At 42.9% G+C, this 17,288-nt stretch overlaps 1 protein-coding gene across 1 annotated transcript in view; it reads left to right on the top strand.

Annotated features, from left to right (window-relative positions):
- TREH (trehalase) overlaps positions 1 to 17,288 on the top strand; it is a 68,401-nt gene that overhangs the window by 7,424 nt on the left and 43,689 nt on the right. Inside the window, exons 2-3 of the mRNA XM_077456851.1 lie at positions 14,571 to 14,671; positions 17,084 to 17,234. Coding sequence (XP_077312977.1) covers positions 14,571 to 14,671; positions 17,084 to 17,234 — 252 coding nt within the window. The remainder of the gene's footprint in view (positions 1 to 14,570; positions 14,672 to 17,083; positions 17,235 to 17,288) is intronic.

Here is a 17,288-nt window from a genome sequence, read left to right as displayed (position 1 = left end):
CTTTAGTAACCCCCTGAAGCCATAAAAAAGCCCATTATATTCAAACCACCTTAGTTTTGCCTTTCCTACTGATTCAAATGCATTTCTGCAAAATGATAACATTTAGCAAAATCTGCTGATTTCTGCCACAAGTTTGAGGAAAATAATGCTTTTAATTTCATTCATCCTTAAAGTATATGTAAACCCTCACCTTGTAAAAACAACCTATTCCATTTAACCACTTCTAGACCGCCCCACGTACATTTACTGCGGCAGGGCGGCCTGGCTACGCAAAATCACGTACCTGTGTGTGATTTTGTACACACGGTTTAGGGGTCGGCCCTCGCTCTGTGATTGGACAAAGCGGGAGCCAATCAGCGTGTCTGGTGGCCAAGGTGGCCATCGCGACCCGTCGATCAATCACAGGAGAGACAGATCAGCCGTCTGCCTGTGTAAACAAAGCAAAAGGCGGATCTGTCAGGAAAGGAAAGAGAGATCTTGTGAGTCACCTAAGCTGAATCATAGATCTCTCTTTTTCTTCAGTGTGACACTGCCCCACAAAGATTGTAAGCAATTCCCTAGGGAACATTTAACCCTTTGATCACCCCCGGTGTTAACCCCTTACCTGCCAGAACCATTTATACAGTAAACAGTGCATTTTTATAGCACTGATCACTGTATTGGTGTCACTGGTCCCCAAAAAGTGTCACTCAGTGTCAGATTTGTATCCCGCAATGGTGCAGTCCCGCTAACATAAAAAATTTGCAGATCGCCGCCATTACCAGTAAAAAATTAAAAAAAAGTCCCCAAATCTATCTCATAATTTGTAGACTCTTATTGGGATTTTCTTACCAAAAATATGTAGAAGAATAAAGTTGTCAGTCTTTTTTTGCATATAGCGAAAAAAAAAGGAAAATTGAATTCAAATACTTACCATAAGTTTCCTTTCCTGACAAGCTCCATGGCAGCACAGCTGGGTATAGGCTTCACCCCCCCATGCCTCCAGGACTTAACTCACATAAATTTGAGCCGACCTACAGCCTTGGCGTTCTGTAACTAGTTCTATCAAGCTGGATGGGATCTGTGCTGTCATGGAGCTCGTCAGGAAAGGAAAATTACGGTAAGTATTTGAATTCAGTTTTCCTAACGGCTCCATGTCAGCACAGCTGGGAACTAACTAGCCAAAACAGGAGAGGGATAAATGCTACGCACTCCTCAATTCTGACAAAAAAAAAAAACAGAAGCCAGGATGCATCTGCCAAACTCAACTGTCATTAAGCCATGAATATGAATATTTTGGTGCCGACGTAGCTGCCTTGCAGATAGTTTCAGACACTCAACCTGCTGCCACTCTCAAGGTCGAGACCCTTCTAGTGAAGGGTGCCGTGATTCTCCCAGCATGGCCAACCCTTTCAACTTGTAAGCCAAGGAGATGAGCTTTACCAACCAAGAGGCAATAATCTTGCTGGAAGCCGTAAAATCATCATGTGTTCCACCTGGAATGACAAACAGATGCTCCGACTTCCTGATGGCAGAAGTTGCATTGATTAAACATTTTAAAGCTTGGCCCACATTCAATGGGCTAATTTCTTGAGTACTGCCCAAAAGGAACACAGGAAGACAACCTCTTGTGTGATATGAACTCTGAATGTCAGTTTAGGCACAAAATTGGAGCATTGGCATGAGCATCACCCTGTCTGGAAGGACGGGTTCTTTAAACCCCAAGGCCACCAATGTTGACTCTTCTGGCTGATGTTATTGCCACCAGTAAAGCAGTTTTCAGTGAGAGGTACCACAGGTTAATTGAAAGCATTCAATTACGTCTAACAGCAATGGGAGATTCCATTTCGGAAACAACAATTCAAGGTTTCAGCCAAATTGCATCTTGAAAAACAGTATAATTATGTGTTGGATGCCCACTGTATGCTGGTGAAGGCAGAGATAGCCAAAATGTGTGCCATAGCATACTTGCGCATAGCCCTAAATCAATCCACGCCTGCAGTCCAGCGTAAAATCTTGATCAGCAATAATACTGGTAATTTATGGCATATTCTACTTTAGGCACGGTTAGCGCTGTCCTTTTTTGTTTTTGTAAGAGTATTTACAATCTTCATAGAGCATTCAAAATCCATTAGCCTCTGCCTCTCTAGACCCAGGCCATCAGCCTGATCCTGTCAGATGCTGGATAAATGGGACTTTGGAGAAGATTTGATCTTACAGAGGGAGTCAATCCTTGACACTTATAAGGATGAGCAAAGGGTACCAAGGCCCCTTCGGCCAATCTAGGATCATCACCGCAACTGTCATCTTCCCCCGCCACAACCTCAGCTGGAAGCTAAGAATCAGAGGGAGCAGCAGAAAGGCATAAGCTGTCTTGAAGATCTACTCTGCAGTCAGCACGTCCACCCCGATTGCTTGCGGATTCTGGGCCTTGGAATGGAACTTCAGCAACTTGGTGTTGACTGGGGATGTGAGCGGTCTACCTCTGGAAGAAAAATACCAAGTTCTGTTAGTTCTCGAAAGACTCGCAGTAGTCTGGACCATTCATTGTTGTCCAGACTTGTCCTGGACAAATAGTTTGCCTGAAGATTATTTTCACCAGGCACATAGGCCATAGATAGTTGCATAAGATTGACTTGGGCAGATTCTAGAATTGGAGAAACCTCCTTCAGAAGGGAGAGACTGAGCCTTGTTCCCAAATGTAGGCCACAGTCGTTGCGCTGTCCAACGTCGCCAGGACAGGCTTACCCCGGAACATTGCAGACGACTTAGTTTATTCAACCACAAATTTAGGCCACTGGTCCAGAAACCCAACTTGAACGGGAGCAAGAGTTAAACTGAGCTGCTGGAGCGAGGCGATTTCTATGGCTCAATCTGAGACGTGAAGGATGAAAGATCTACAAATATGGCCAAAAATTCTTGCCTTAAATGGACCATGTGTCAATCACCAAAGCCGTACCTATGTCCACAGAAGAGCCACATAGTGCCCCTAAGGCATGTTTTTGGGAGGCACAATCCCAAAATAACAGAAAACATCCTGAAATGGAACTCTTTACTGACTTCTTGGTTTATGTGTTAGCTTCCCAGTTTTTCCTGGACTCCCAGCCAGAAATGCAGAAGTTAACCTCTCAGGAGTGAGAGTGAGCGTGGAAACTGACTCTTGAGTTTTTAGGTCTCCTTTAACTCAGCAGACATTAATCTTGAGGCAGGAAGCCAAACTGACCACTATTAAATTTAGTCTCGACCTTCTACAATCAAGAAAAATGCAGGCCACAACATCTTCTGATGGTAAGGACATGTATATGGCCAATCCCACAAGGCAGACACAGTGACCAGAGGGGTGATCCCAACCCCTGGACATCTTTCAGTTCAAAAGCGCATAACTTTCACATCTTGCTGTGACAACATACTCCAATCTTGTAGAACGAGCACTTGATCTATTCAACATAAGATAATTGTCAAGCTGTCCTCTGGAGGTACTTCAAATGCTTCCAAAGCTTCACTTCTAATTAAAGGCATTTCACCAACCTTACCAATCTGGAAAAAGGTCATCCTCATCTTACTGTTCAGAAGAGACTGAAGAGAATTGATTGGCTTGAGAAGGCCCTGAATAAAAGACTGGACATTGCCAGAATAGATGGCCCTTGCAGAAGATGAATTCAGAAATTCCTTAAGAGTGTCTTGACCATATGCTTAATTTTGACAACTTGGTCACCCTCATCTTAATCACAGCTTGCCTGAACAAAGTAGGAATCACATATTCATCCACCTCTACTTGGGAAGAAGCTGACAAGGGTTAATTTGCCTGAGGTGGTTCTGAGACTGCTCATTGGCACCATATATGACCCTGTCACAGAGTGAGTGGAAATGACTCCTTTAGAGTGTATTGACCACATGCTTAATGAAAGTGACAACCGGTTAGATGTCGTCATCATCTTTTCCTTGGTCGCTTGAACAAGGCAACATTCTTGCAGTCATGCTTGTCTGTCTTCTCTTTGGAAGAATCTGAAGCAGATTGCTTGCCTGGGAAGGCTTGAGACTGCTCAGTAACCCTTTCACAGGGTAAGTGGAAACACTCCTTTAGATTGTATTGACCACAGGCTTAATGAATGTGACAACCTGTTAGGTCATCCTTATTCTTGGTTGCTTGAACAAAACAGAATTATGCAGTCATGTTCATCCGGAAATTCACCTGGCATGGCTAGGCAGCTTCTCATTGCCAGAGCAGATAACTCTTTCAAAGGATGAGCAGAAACCACTCCTTTAGAGTGTATTGACAATAGAGGTTATTTACGAAAGGCAACTCCACTTTGCACTGCAAGTGCACTTGAAAGTGCAGTCGCTCTAAATCTAAGGAGTATATCTGAAATTAGTGGGAGCTCTGCTGATTTTATCATCCAATCATGTGCAAGCTAAAATGCTGTTTTTTACTTTCCTTGCATGTCCCCCTCAGATCTACAGCGACTTTATTTCCAAGTGCACTTTCAGTGCAAAATTTATTTTCCTTTAGTAAATAACCCCCAATGTGTTTATTGAATGTGACATCCTATTAGGTGTCATCCTTATCCCTGGCTGATTGAGCCAGTGGGATACATACTGTCATGTCCATACGGCAATTCGGAAAATGGGCTGTATCACATGGTATGGCTAGGCAGCTTCTCATTGCCAGAGCAGGTAACCCTTTCAAAGGGTGAGCAGAAAACACTCCTTTAGAGTGAATTGGCAATGTATTTATTGAATGTGATATCCTATTAGGTGTCATCCTTATCCCTGGCTGCTTGAGCCAATGGGATACATACTGTCATGCCCATCCGTGTATTCCTCTTAGAGTATGAAGAGGGATGTTTAACTTAGGAAAGCTGTGAGAATGCTCCTTGCCAGAGAATTAAACTCCTTCACAGGGTAAGTGGGAATAACTCCCTTGAGTGTATTGGCCACTTGTTTAATAAATAAGACAACCTGTTAGGTATCATCATCCTCACCTCTGGTTGCTTAATCAAAGCAAAATTCACACAGTCATGTTCCTCCACATCTTCCCCTTTGGAGAGTCTGAAGACTGAAGTCGGAAGTTTATTAGACTGGTCATTACCAGAACATATAACCATACTCATACAAGACTCATGCAAGACTCATACAGCCATGTTCATCCACATCTTCTTTATTGAAGAGCTTGAAGAGGGCTGTTTTGCTCTGAGACTGGTAATTAGCAATAGATAACCTCTCCACAGGGTTTTGCGTGTCATTTATCAAACCAGCCCATAAAAATAATTAAATGCAGTAAAATAGTTTACTTAGTAAAAAACCACTGCTAGAGGGAGACTGAAGCCTCCATCTACAGCCCTGATTCAGCAGGTGGTTCATGAGCTAAACCTTGCTCTGCCAGGAATCAGGACATAATGAAAAGATTGTTCAAAACAGTGACAAAACAGGTAGGAATTTTCAACAGAATTACAATAATATTCTGCAATGTACACAAACCAAGGGAATTGTAGACACCATGAGCATGCTTCTCCCCATTTTTGATGTTTTGGTGAAAAACTGGAGAACACATAGAAATATAAAAGGAGATCCCATATCTCAACAGGCCATAGCTGGCTCCAGTAGTCATCCACAGGTGACTCCTCTACCTTCTCTGGAAATGCTGGTCTTTTGAGGGGGTAGACAAAACGGCACAACAGTAAAGCAAACATGAGAAGCCACCAACAGGTTATTGCCATGTGCGAACAGACAAAGGGGGTTATTTTCTAAAGAAAAATCCGCTTTGCGTTGCAAGTGCACTTGGGAGTGCAGTCGCTTTTGATACGAGGGGTACATGCAAGGAAAATAAAAAACAGCTTTTTAGTTTGCACATGATTGGATGATAAAATCAGCAGAGCTTCCACTCATTTCAGATCTACCCCTTAGATTCAGAGACACTGCACTTGAAAGTGCACTTGCAGTGCAAAGTGGAGTTGCCTTTTGTAAATAACCCCCAAAGTGTTACTTTGTGTGCCTGTTATGCAGAGTACTCCCTGTGGAGGAGCTAAGGCTATGCATAGAGGCTGCAGGGAGAAAGGCACCACAATACCCAGCAATGCAGCATTCATTTGGATACAAAGCATTTTTCAAATATAGATCACCCATCCTCCGTCATCCAACCATAAACACTGGCACAGAGCGGGTACACGTGCATAGGAGAGACTCTGCCAACACCGCTGCCCACCTTACATGGACCCAGCGGACCCCAGACAAGGCTGTTAGCCGTGACAAAAGCTGCCTCGAGGACCAGTAGTGAGGCTCTCTGGATTATGGGTCATTTAGCCGAGACACCAGGGACTGCATCCCGTCTAATCCACACATGGATGGACGACCAGCCATTTAGACCAGCCAGGTAGAGGAGCACACCTAGGTCCTGCGCATAGGAGGAAAAAAGAAGAATGCTAAGACTGTGGGTGGGTTCAAATTTATATGAGTTAAGTCCTGGAGGCATGGGGGGTGGAGCCTATACTCATATATGTGCTGACATGGAGCCGTCAGGAAATAAAAAGTGTAGACCCAATCAAATACCACCAAAAGAAAGCTCTATTTGTAGGGAAAAAAAGAACATCAATTTTATTTGGGTACAGCCTCGCAGAACCACACAATTGTCAGTTAACCACTTGCCGACCGCCTCACGCCGATGTACGTCGGCAGAATGGCACGGGCAGGCATAAGCACGTACATGTACGTGATTTGCCTCCCGCGGGTCGGGGGCCCGATCGGGCCCCCGCCCGGTGCCTGCGGCGGTCGGTTTTCGTTCGGGAGCGATCCCGGACGAGGGGACGGCCATTCATTCATGGCCACCCCCTCGCGATCGCTCCCGACGAATGGAAATCCCCGGTGACATCACTTCCTCTCCTGTAATGTAAACACAGGAGAGGAAGTGATGTATTCTCTCCTCCGTGTCGGTATTTTTCGTTCCGACACGGAGGAGAGCGGATCAGTGAGTTGCACCAACACATCCCACACACAGTAGAACATGCCAGGCACACTCACACCCCCCCTTTACCCCCCGATCACCCCCCCAATTACCCCTGCCCCCCCAGTCACAGTGACACCAATGTCATTTTTTTTTTTTTTTTTTTTTTTTTTGCATTGGTGTCATTTGTGACTGTAATAACTGTTAGGGCAGTTAGGGTTAGCCCCCTTTAGTTCTAATGTACCCCCCTAACCCCCCCAATAAAGGTTTAACCCCGTGATCACCCCCCGTCGCCAGTGTCACTAAGGCTGGGTTCACATTGCAGCGGTTTATGAGAACGAATGTGATTCGCACCGCACTGCAGTGCAAATCACATCCGATCTCTGTGCGATTCGAGTTCAGCCATTCGCCGCACCCGCCGCACCCGCCACACCCGCCGCACCCGCCGCAAATTCGCACGGGACCCTTTTTTTGGCCCGCAGCAGAATCGGATCGCATGGGTGTTCACACCATGCGATCCGAGTTTGCAGATCGCACTGCGATATGCGAACTGATCTGGGGGTGTCAGTAACATTTCACTGACACTCCCAGCAGTTCGCATAGGGCAGTGTGAACTGCCGCCGGGAGGCATGCGATGCGGGAACCCGCCGCGGATTCGCGGCGTTTCCGCATCGCTCCAGTGTGAACCCAGCCTAATAAGCGATCATTTTTCTGATCGCCGTATTAGTGTCACAGGTGACGCTAGTTAGGCAGGTAGGTATTTAGGTTCGCCGCAGCTTTTTATAGCGCTAGGGACCCCCATATACTACCGCATAAAGCCCCCTGATTGCCCCCTAGTTAACCCTTTCACCAGTGATCACCATATAACTGTTACAGGTGACGCTGGTTGGTTAGTTATTTTTTTATAGTTTCAGGGCACCCGCCATTTATTACCTAATAAAGGTTTAACCCCCTGATCACCCGGCAGGTGTCATTTGTGACTAATAACTGTTAGGGCAGTTAGGGTTAGCCCCCTTTAGTTCTAAGGTACCCCCCTAACCCCCCCAATAAAGGTTTAACCCCGTGATCACCCCCCGTCGCCAGTGTCACTAAGGCTGGGTTCACATTGCAGCGGTTTATGAGAACGGATGTGATTCGCACCGCACTGCAGTGCAAATCACATCCGATCTCTGTGCGATTCGAGTTCAGCTATACAGATAGTATGGCTGAATTCGTGTCGCACCCGCCGCACCCGCCGCAAACTCGCACGGGACCCTTTTTTTGGTCCGCAGCAGAATCGGATCGCATGGGTGTTCACACCATGCGATCCAAGTTTGCAGATCGCACTGCGATATGCGAACTGATCTGGGGGTGTCATTAACATTTCACTGACACTCCCAGCAGTTCGCATAGGGCAGTGTGAACTGCCGCCGGGAGGCATGCGATGCGGGAACCCGCCGCGCATTCGTGGCGTTCCCGCATCGCTCCAGTGTGAACCCAGCCTAATAAGCGATCGTTTTTCTGATCGCTGTATTAGTGTCACAGGTGACGCTAGTTAGGCAGGTAGGTATTTAGGTTCGCCGCAGCTTTTTATAGCGCCAGGGACCCCCATATACTACCGCATAAAGCCCCCTGATTGCCCCCTAGTTAACCCTTTCACCAGTGATCACCATATAACTGTTACAGGTGACGCTGGTTGGTTAGTTATTTTTTTATAGTTTCAGGGCACCCGCCATTTATTACCTAGTCTCACTAGTGTACCCCTAAATTTAGGGGTGTCTACTTTCTAAAATGGGGTCATTTGGGGGGGGGGGGTTTGTGCCATCTTGGCATTTTATGGCCTTCAAAACTGTAACGCCCTTAGAAAGCCTGAAGGCGGTGCTTGGTTTTTGGGGCCCCGTACGCGGCTAGGCTCCCAAAAAGTCCCACATATGTGGTATCCCCGTACTCAGGAGAAGCAGCAGAATTTATTTTGGGGTGTCATTTCACATATGCCCATGGCATGCGTGAGCAATATATCATTTAGTGACAACTTTGTGAAAAAAAAAAAAAGTTTGTAATTTTCCCGCAACTTGTGGCAAAATATAAAATATTCCATGGACTCAACATGCCTCTCAGCAAATAGCTTGGGGTGTCTACTTTCTAAAATGGGGTCATTTGTGGGGGTTTTGTGCCATCTTGGCATTTTATGGCCTTCAAAACTGTAATAGGTAGTGAGAAGTGAACTCAAAAAATTACGCCCTTAGAAAGCCTGAAGGCGGTGCTTGGATTTCGGGGCCCCGTACGCGGCTAGGCTCCCAAAAAGTCCCACATATGTGGTATCCCCGTACTCAGGAGAAGCAGCAGAATTTATTTTGGGGTGTCATTTCACATATGCCCATGGCATGCATGAGCAATATATCATTTAGTGACAACTTTGTGAAAAAAAAAAAAAAAAAAAAAAAGTTTGTAATTTTCCCGCAACTTGTGGCAAAATATAAAATATTCCATGGACTCAACATGCCTCTCAGCAAATAGCTTGGGGTGTCTACTTTCTAAAATGGGGTCATTTGTGGGGGTTTTGTGCCATCTTGGCATTTTATGGCCTTCAAAACTGTAATAGGTAGTGAGGCGTGAAATCAAAAATTTACGCCCTTAGAAAGCCTGAAGGCGGTGCTTGGTTTTCGGGGCCCTGTACGCGGCTAGGCTCCCAAAAAGTCCCACATATGTGGTATCCCCGTACTCAGGAGAAGCAGCAGAATTTATTTTGGGGTGTCATTTCACATACGCCCATAGCATGTGTGAGCAATATATCATTTAGTGACAACTTTGTGTAAAAAAAAAAAAAAAATTTTTTTTTTGTCATTATTCAATCGCTTGAGGCAAAAAAATAAAATATTCAATGGGCTCAACATGCCTCTTATCAATTTCCTTAGGGGGTCTACTTTCCAAAATGGGGTCATTTGGGGGGGTTTTGTACTGCCCTGTCATTTTAGCACCTCAAGAAATGAGATAGGCAGTCGTAAACTAAAAGCTGCGTAAATTCCAGAAAACGTACCTTAGTTTGTAGATGTGACAACTTTTGCGCAAACCAATAAATATACAATTATTGACTTTTTTTTTACCAAAGACATGTGGCTGAATACATTTTGGCCTAAATGTATGACTAAAATTGAGTTTATTGGATTTTTCTAATAACAAAAAGTAGAAAATATCATTTTTTTTCAAAATTTGCGGTCTTTTTACGTTTATATCGCAAAAAATAAAAATCGCAGAGGCAATCAAATACCATCAAAAGAAAGCTCTATTTGTGGGAAGAAAAGGACGCAAATTTTGTTTGGGTACAACATTGCATGACCGCGCAATTACCAGTTAAAGCAGCGCAGTGCCAAAGTGTAAAAAGACCTCTGGTCATTTACCAGCAAAATGGTCCGGTCTGAAAGTGGTTAAAGTGACGCAGTGCCGTATTGCAAAAAAATGGCCTGGTCAGGAAGTGGGTAAAACCTTCCGGAGCTGAAATGGTTAAAAGAGAAATGAAAGGCAAAACATTTATATATATATATATATATATATATATATATATATAGACTCATAAATACATTTTCCCCTTTTTTGTAAGTGGTTACATACCCTCTATTGTCAGCTGCATATGCTTATATGAGAGCTGGGGAGGAAAAACAGCTTAGAGAGTTGGGGGAGGAGAAAGAGCAGCACCTTGATCTTCCAAGTGAATGTATATGCAGGGGGCGCGTCAGGACAAGTCTAAATATTGGAGGAGAGCAGCCTGAGTTCTCAGCACAGCTAGAAAACTGACAACAATGTGCTTTCAGGCCTAGTGTGGTCAGTTTTGAATAAGAAAGCATTGGGGCTGGCAGGAACACCAGGGATTTCACATAAAGGAAGGAATACAAAGAGAACAGGACACTTTCTCCTACAAGTACATGGTACAGCAGGCACGTATCAGGAATATGAAATGTTGGGTTTTCATCACTTCCGGTCGCTGCCGAGAACGGAAGTTCCTTTGTTTGCAAGCTGTACAGAGTGTTTATTGACTGTAAGATTCTACTGGTTTTATTAATAAATATTTTTGGATTACTACACTGTGGAGCCCCCCCCCCCCCTTCTTTATTGCATGTTAAACTGCATTGGATGAGCCTGGAAGTTCACCCTCTTATCGGCATTGGTGTGGATACTTTTGGGAATCGGTCGATCTATCCATACAAGGGCTGAACTTGACCTGTAGGGGTACCTATGAGGTGAGAGGCTGGGGCAAATGAGTGGCGCACATCGGATGGTGAAATGTTCGGGTGACGTTTTTTTCTGCTATCTGCACATGCACTTTTTTCTATGAACTGTTTCCTTGGATGCTTTTTTATTGGACATTATTATTGCACTATTACCACTTTGGAGCATTTTTTGCACTTTATTTTTGAAGACTGTTTCTTGCACTTTGAAAGAGATTATTATGATGTGATTGCTATTTTGCAAATGTTGATGAAGTTTCTCTGAATATTGCACTTTATTACTCATCAACTGTAGTTAGCACTATCACAGAGGTGTTTCCGTGAAGCAGGATTATTGCACTTTCAGATTCATATATAGATTTTTTTTATGGTATTGATTGATTTTGCTTATTTATATATTTTCCTCATTACAAAGAACCGGACGTCCCTCCAAAATTGATTAAAAGATGAGAAGAAAACTGGTTAGGGAGACTACAAAAAGGCCTACAGCAACATTAAAGGAGTTACAGGAATATCTGGCAAGTCTTGGCTGTGTGGTACATGTGACAACAATCTCCCATATTCTTCATATGTCTGGGCTATGGGGTAGAGTGGCAAGACAGAAGCCTTTTCTTACTATAAAAAACATCCAAGCCCAGCTAAATTTTGCAAAAATACCTCTGAAGTCTCCCAAATGCATGTGGGAGAATGTGTTATGGTCTAATGAAACCAAGGTTGAACTTTTTTGACTATAATTTCAAAAGATAGGTTTGGAGAAAAAAACAACACTGTGCATCACCAAAAGAACACCATACCCACAGTGAAGCCCATATGGTGGTGGCAGCATCATGCTTTGGGGCTGTTTTTCTTCAGCTGGAGCAGGGGCCTTAGTCATGGTAGAGGGAATTATGACTAGTTCCAAATACCAGTCAATATTGGTATAAAACCTTCAGGCTTCTGCTAGAAAGCTGAACATGAAGAGGAACTTCACCTTTCACCATTAGAATGACCCAAAACATACATCCAAATCAACAAGGGCATGGCTTCACCAGAAGAAGCTTTAATTTTGGAATGGCCCAGCCAGAGCCCAGACATGAATCCGATTGAACATCTGTGGGGTGATCTGAAGAGGGCTGTGCACAGAAGATGCCCCAGCAATCTGACAGATTTTGAATGTTTTTGCGAAGAAGAGTGGGCAAATATTGCCAAGTCAAGATGTGCCATACTGATAGACTCATACCCAATAAGACTGTTCTGAGAGTGCTGTAATAAAATAAAAAGGTACTTCAACAAAGTATGAATGTAAAGGTTTGCACACTTATACAACCATGTTATTTTTATATTTTTATTTTTTTACTTCCCTCCACCTAAAATATTTCGGTTTGTTGTTCAACTGATTTGTACAGTTTATAGGTCACATTAAAGGTGGAAAAAAAAAATCTGAAAAGATTTATCTTTGTCTATTTTTTTACATCACAGAAACCTGACATTTTAAGAGGGGCGTTTAGACTTTTTATATCCACTGTAAATGTCACTGGCAGGGAAGGGGTTAAACACTAGGGGGCGATCAAGGGGTTAAGTATGTTCCCTCAGTGTGTTCTAACTGTAGGGGGGGTGGGCTCAGTAGAACATGACAGAGATCACTGCTCCTGATCACTGGGAGCAGTAGATCCCTGTCATGTCTCTAGGCAGAACAGGGAAACACCTTGTTTACATAGGCATCTCCCTGTTCTGCCTCTCATCTCACAATCACGGGCCACCAGCGGACATCGAGTCTGCGGGACCCACCGGCAACGTGCCCACTACCCTGCGATGACGGAGGGACGTACGTGTACGCCATTCTGCCGACATATATCGTTGTGCATCGGTCGGCAAGAGGTTAAACTGCAAATCTGCAATATGTCACAATTACTGCAAGAATACAGCTGGCAAACATTTTTGTTTGTATTGTGTTTTCTTTTAAATGTCATCAGTTTAGAATTTAAGATTGTTGTGATTAAACTTTAATGCCTTTTTCTGGCATGTGGATCATTTGACTAAGAACAGGATCCTGAATCTGACACAAAGCAGTATTTATAGATGTACACTTAAAGGTGTATAGGTGTGTCTGTAGAGGTCTACTAAAAATGTATACTCATATGTACTAGGAAATAAATACATTGATACACTAAATCTTTACTGGTCCACATTATTCTGAAAAAAATGCTAATGTCATTCTAATAATTTTAAAATAAAATTAATTTTAATTAATAAAATAATTTTCAGTTTTTTTTTTTTGTTGTTAAACGTTTTATAGAGGTAAATACACTCTAAGCTGGTTAAACCAGTTTTATCTAAAGTGTAATGTCTACTTGCCAAAACTGCAATTAGTCCAAAATAGTATCTACTGTTCAAAAGCTGCCCCTATTTTTACCTGATGGATGTTCAGCCATATTTTAATTACTGCTTAAAGCAACTTTTTGACTTTCTAGTTGCATACCTGATATTTTAAGTATAACTAAGGATATAGTGGAGAGAGATTGGAACTCCTATCAGGTTTTTATTGCTGCCTGTACCCCTGTTAGGGAGATTCCCCCTCTGTATGGGGGGGGGGGGGTATATTTAAACTGGTGAATCTGGTGCAGCTCTGCATAGAATCCAATCAGCTTCCAGGTTTCATTTTCAGGCTTACCTGAACAAGCTGAAGTTAGAAGCTGATTGGCTGCTATGCAAGGCTGCTCCAGTTTCTGAGTGCTCCAGTTTTAGTAAATCTCCCACTATGTGTCCTGTTTACCATTATCATTGAAAGTGAAAGTAATAGAAAATTCCAAATTTTGGGTTGCCCCCAGAAAAGTAAGAGAGAAAATCTTCCAATGGGGACACTAGTTCTGGTGACCTGAGGGCCTAAGGGATTCCTTTAATTGTCCGGGATTTCCTCTAATTTTCTGTTTTAGCCATTGGACAGAAAGTGAAGGTAAATCTCCCCAAGGGGACAGAGTTGACCAAAAAAAAACTGCGTTTATAACATAAAAAATAAATAAAATGTTTTGCTTTTAGTTCTACATTAAATCAATAACACTATTCATGTTTTTTTTGTTTGTTTATTCAATAATTAATCTCTTAACTTGCCCAAAGTCTCTAATTTACTTCATGGCATCAAAGTGGCTAGCAGCGCTAGGGTCGTCGGTTAGAATTCAAACCACAACACTATCTGCCTGGAGTTTGTATGTTCTATGTGTGTTTGCGTGGGTCGATTCCGGGTACTCCGGTTTCCTCCCACACTCCAAAGACATGCTGGTAGGTTAATTGACTCCTACCTTAATTGGCCCCGATATGTGTATGCATGGGAACTAGAGATCTTAGATTGTAAACAACTTACGGGCAAGGATTGATGTGAATGTATAATATATTTGTAAAGCCCTGCGTAAATTGACAGTTCTATATAAGTAACTTTAATAGATAAATAAATAAAATGTAATCAAATTAATTCTCAGTCAGATCTATTGCACGGGAAGTTTCCTTCACCATGTCCAGATGGCCAAGATTTTTGAAGATGATAAACATTTTGTTGACATGGGCCTCCGTGATACACCTGGTGAGTTCTCTTTCTGATTTTTGTGAATAATGTTGATGTTTTATATATATAATGCATTAGACACAGATGTTACAACTACCAACTAAACTACATAATAAACTAAAAAGAAATGCTGGTGAAAGACTTGAATTAAATTACTTAAATGTAGCTCTTGTGTATTAATTTTACTTGTTATTTGAAAGCAAAAACATACATACATTTCATTTGTTAGCCTAATGCCGCGTACACACGATTGGAATTCCGGCCAGAAAAAGACCAATGAGAGCTTTTCATTCGAAAATGTGACTGTGTGTATGCTCCATCTGAATTTAGCTGTCCGAATTTCCGCCAGCCAAAAATTGATAGCATGTTCTCAATTTCCCAGACGGAAAAACTTTCTATTGGTAATTCCGATCGTGTGTATGCAATTCCGACACGCCAAAAATCACGCCAAAAATCACGCATGCTCAGATTCACGAGATAGACGCTATTGGCTACTGGCTATTGAACTTCCTTTTTCTAGTCCCATCCTACGTGTTGTACGTCACCGCGTTATAAACGATCGAAATTGGATGTGACCATGTGTAGGCAAGACAGCTTGAGCGGAATTCCGTCGGGAAAGATATCAGAGCTTTTTCCGACAAGAATTCTGATCGTGTGTACGCGGCATAAGTGTCGGTTCACACTGGGATGACTTGTCAGGTGACTTAGCCGCCTGACAAGTCGCGTCCCGTTTTGTATAATGGAACCATTCCAATCGGAGTGAAACAAGTCGCTCCGACTTAGAAAAAGGTTCCTGTACAACTTCGGGGGCGACTTGAGGCAACTTGCGTTGACTTCTATATAGACGCCGTTTTGCAAGTCGCCACAGCGGTCATGTCCAGGTCGTCTGAGGCAGTGGCACTTCAAGTCGTGCTGCCTCAGTGTGAACCGACACTAAATGTAGAAATATTTACTGTAAGTGCATCTCTAGGCAAAAACTTTTTAGAGAAGGGTTCAACGTTCTGTCAAGTTTTTATTGTTTAAAGAAAAAGTGTGTCACCGGAGCAAATAATACAAATATATAGTGCGTGGCTGTTGCAGGAAAAATGTCAGATCTGCTCCAGTCATAAGCCCCCTAACCAGTTTTGGGGGCTTAGTAATGTTGCAGTAAAAGTGTAACTGCACTGATCCTAAAATGCTCATATATCTTTACCACAAAAACGTGAACAAAATTATATCTGTGATTCATAAAAAAACAAATTCAATCATCAAAACTGTATATATATCATCACAATGCACAGTTTTACACTCCTGTGTATCATTATGGTGCACTGCGTCAGGTAAACTGCATGTCAGTTTTTTTGTCAAAATGAATGGGCTGCCCTAATGCAGTCAACCCCAATGTGTGACACAGCACATGCTGACACATAACACAATGCTAAACTAATTTTCTTTAAAAAGACAAATGTTGAGTTAAAGTGGTTGTAACTCCACATGACTTTGTATAAGCAGATTGGTTTCCTAAGCCTGTGTCCCCCCTGTCTCTGCGTTTTATTTAAAAAAAATGCTTTCAATGCGCCACTCGGCGATGGTGTGACCGGCCAGCTTTCTACTCTCCCCATCTGATAGTTAAAGCGAGAGGGGCTGAAAATCCCCTACTCATGTCACACGGGGAGGAGAGGAGGAGAGAGGAGACAGCCGGCCGGTCACGTGATCGCCAAGAGGAGCATTAAAATCCAGTATTTACAGAATTTTTTAAAATAAAACACAGAGACAGGGGGACACATGCTTATGAAACCAAGAGGATTATGCAAAGCATTAACAGTTATTTAGGCAACAGGAGGGGGGGCGGGCCGTGACACAGGGCTGACAGGCAGGGAATAGGACAAAGGGAGGCACAGGATAGCAGAGAGCAGGGCTGATGGAGGCACTATGCTGACCACGGTGTCAGGGCTCAGCAGCCCTGATATACCATGGTCAGCGTACAGAGGGGAGGGCAGAAACTGGCAGGATCAGCCAGGTATTTCAGGCGTTCTAGGGGGCCAAATGACACAGCACAAGCACTGTGCTGTATAAAATACTTTAAAGGAGCAGGATCTTTATTTTAATTATTTTGGGGGGTTAACAAACATTTTAATAGCTGTTTTCCAACATTTATGAGAAGTGGTGATAAAGGGGTGATATGATCACCTAGTATAAATAAAGAAAAGGTCCATATAATAAACTTAGTGGGAATTTATTCACATTAAAGGCACCCCTAAAAAGTCTCAAAGGCACTCTTTGTGACTGGAGGAAAAGGAGATAAAACTTCATATACAGAACTGACTTTTTACGGTTACAGCTCTAAAAAATGTGAAATCTGTGTGTTTCTTCTTTTATAGATTTCAATGGAGAAGTGTATACATTCATCCTAATTTTGTAACTATGTCTTTGCAACTATTTACATTTCAGCCAAGATATATAAAAAGTTTCAGAGTCTGTTGTTTCGGAGACAATCTAGTGGAGCAGTGGATAGGGAAAAATTGATCACATTGGTGAACACATCCTTCAATCATCCTGGCACAGAATTGGAACAGTGGGACCCACCAGACTGGAATGAAAGGTACTTTTTATTTTGATGACTTTTAAAATTAATGTAAGGCAAAAAATAAATTTT

Source organism: Lithobates pipiens, unplaced genomic scaffold (genome assembly GCF_037356315.1).
Source record: "Lithobates pipiens isolate NorthernLeopardFrog02 unplaced genomic scaffold, aLitPip1_a1.2 Scaffold_27, whole genome shotgun sequence".
Lineage (NCBI taxonomy): Eukaryota > Metazoa > Chordata > Amphibia > Anura > Ranidae > Lithobates > Lithobates pipiens.
This window is presented reverse-complemented; position numbering and strand designations above follow the sequence as displayed.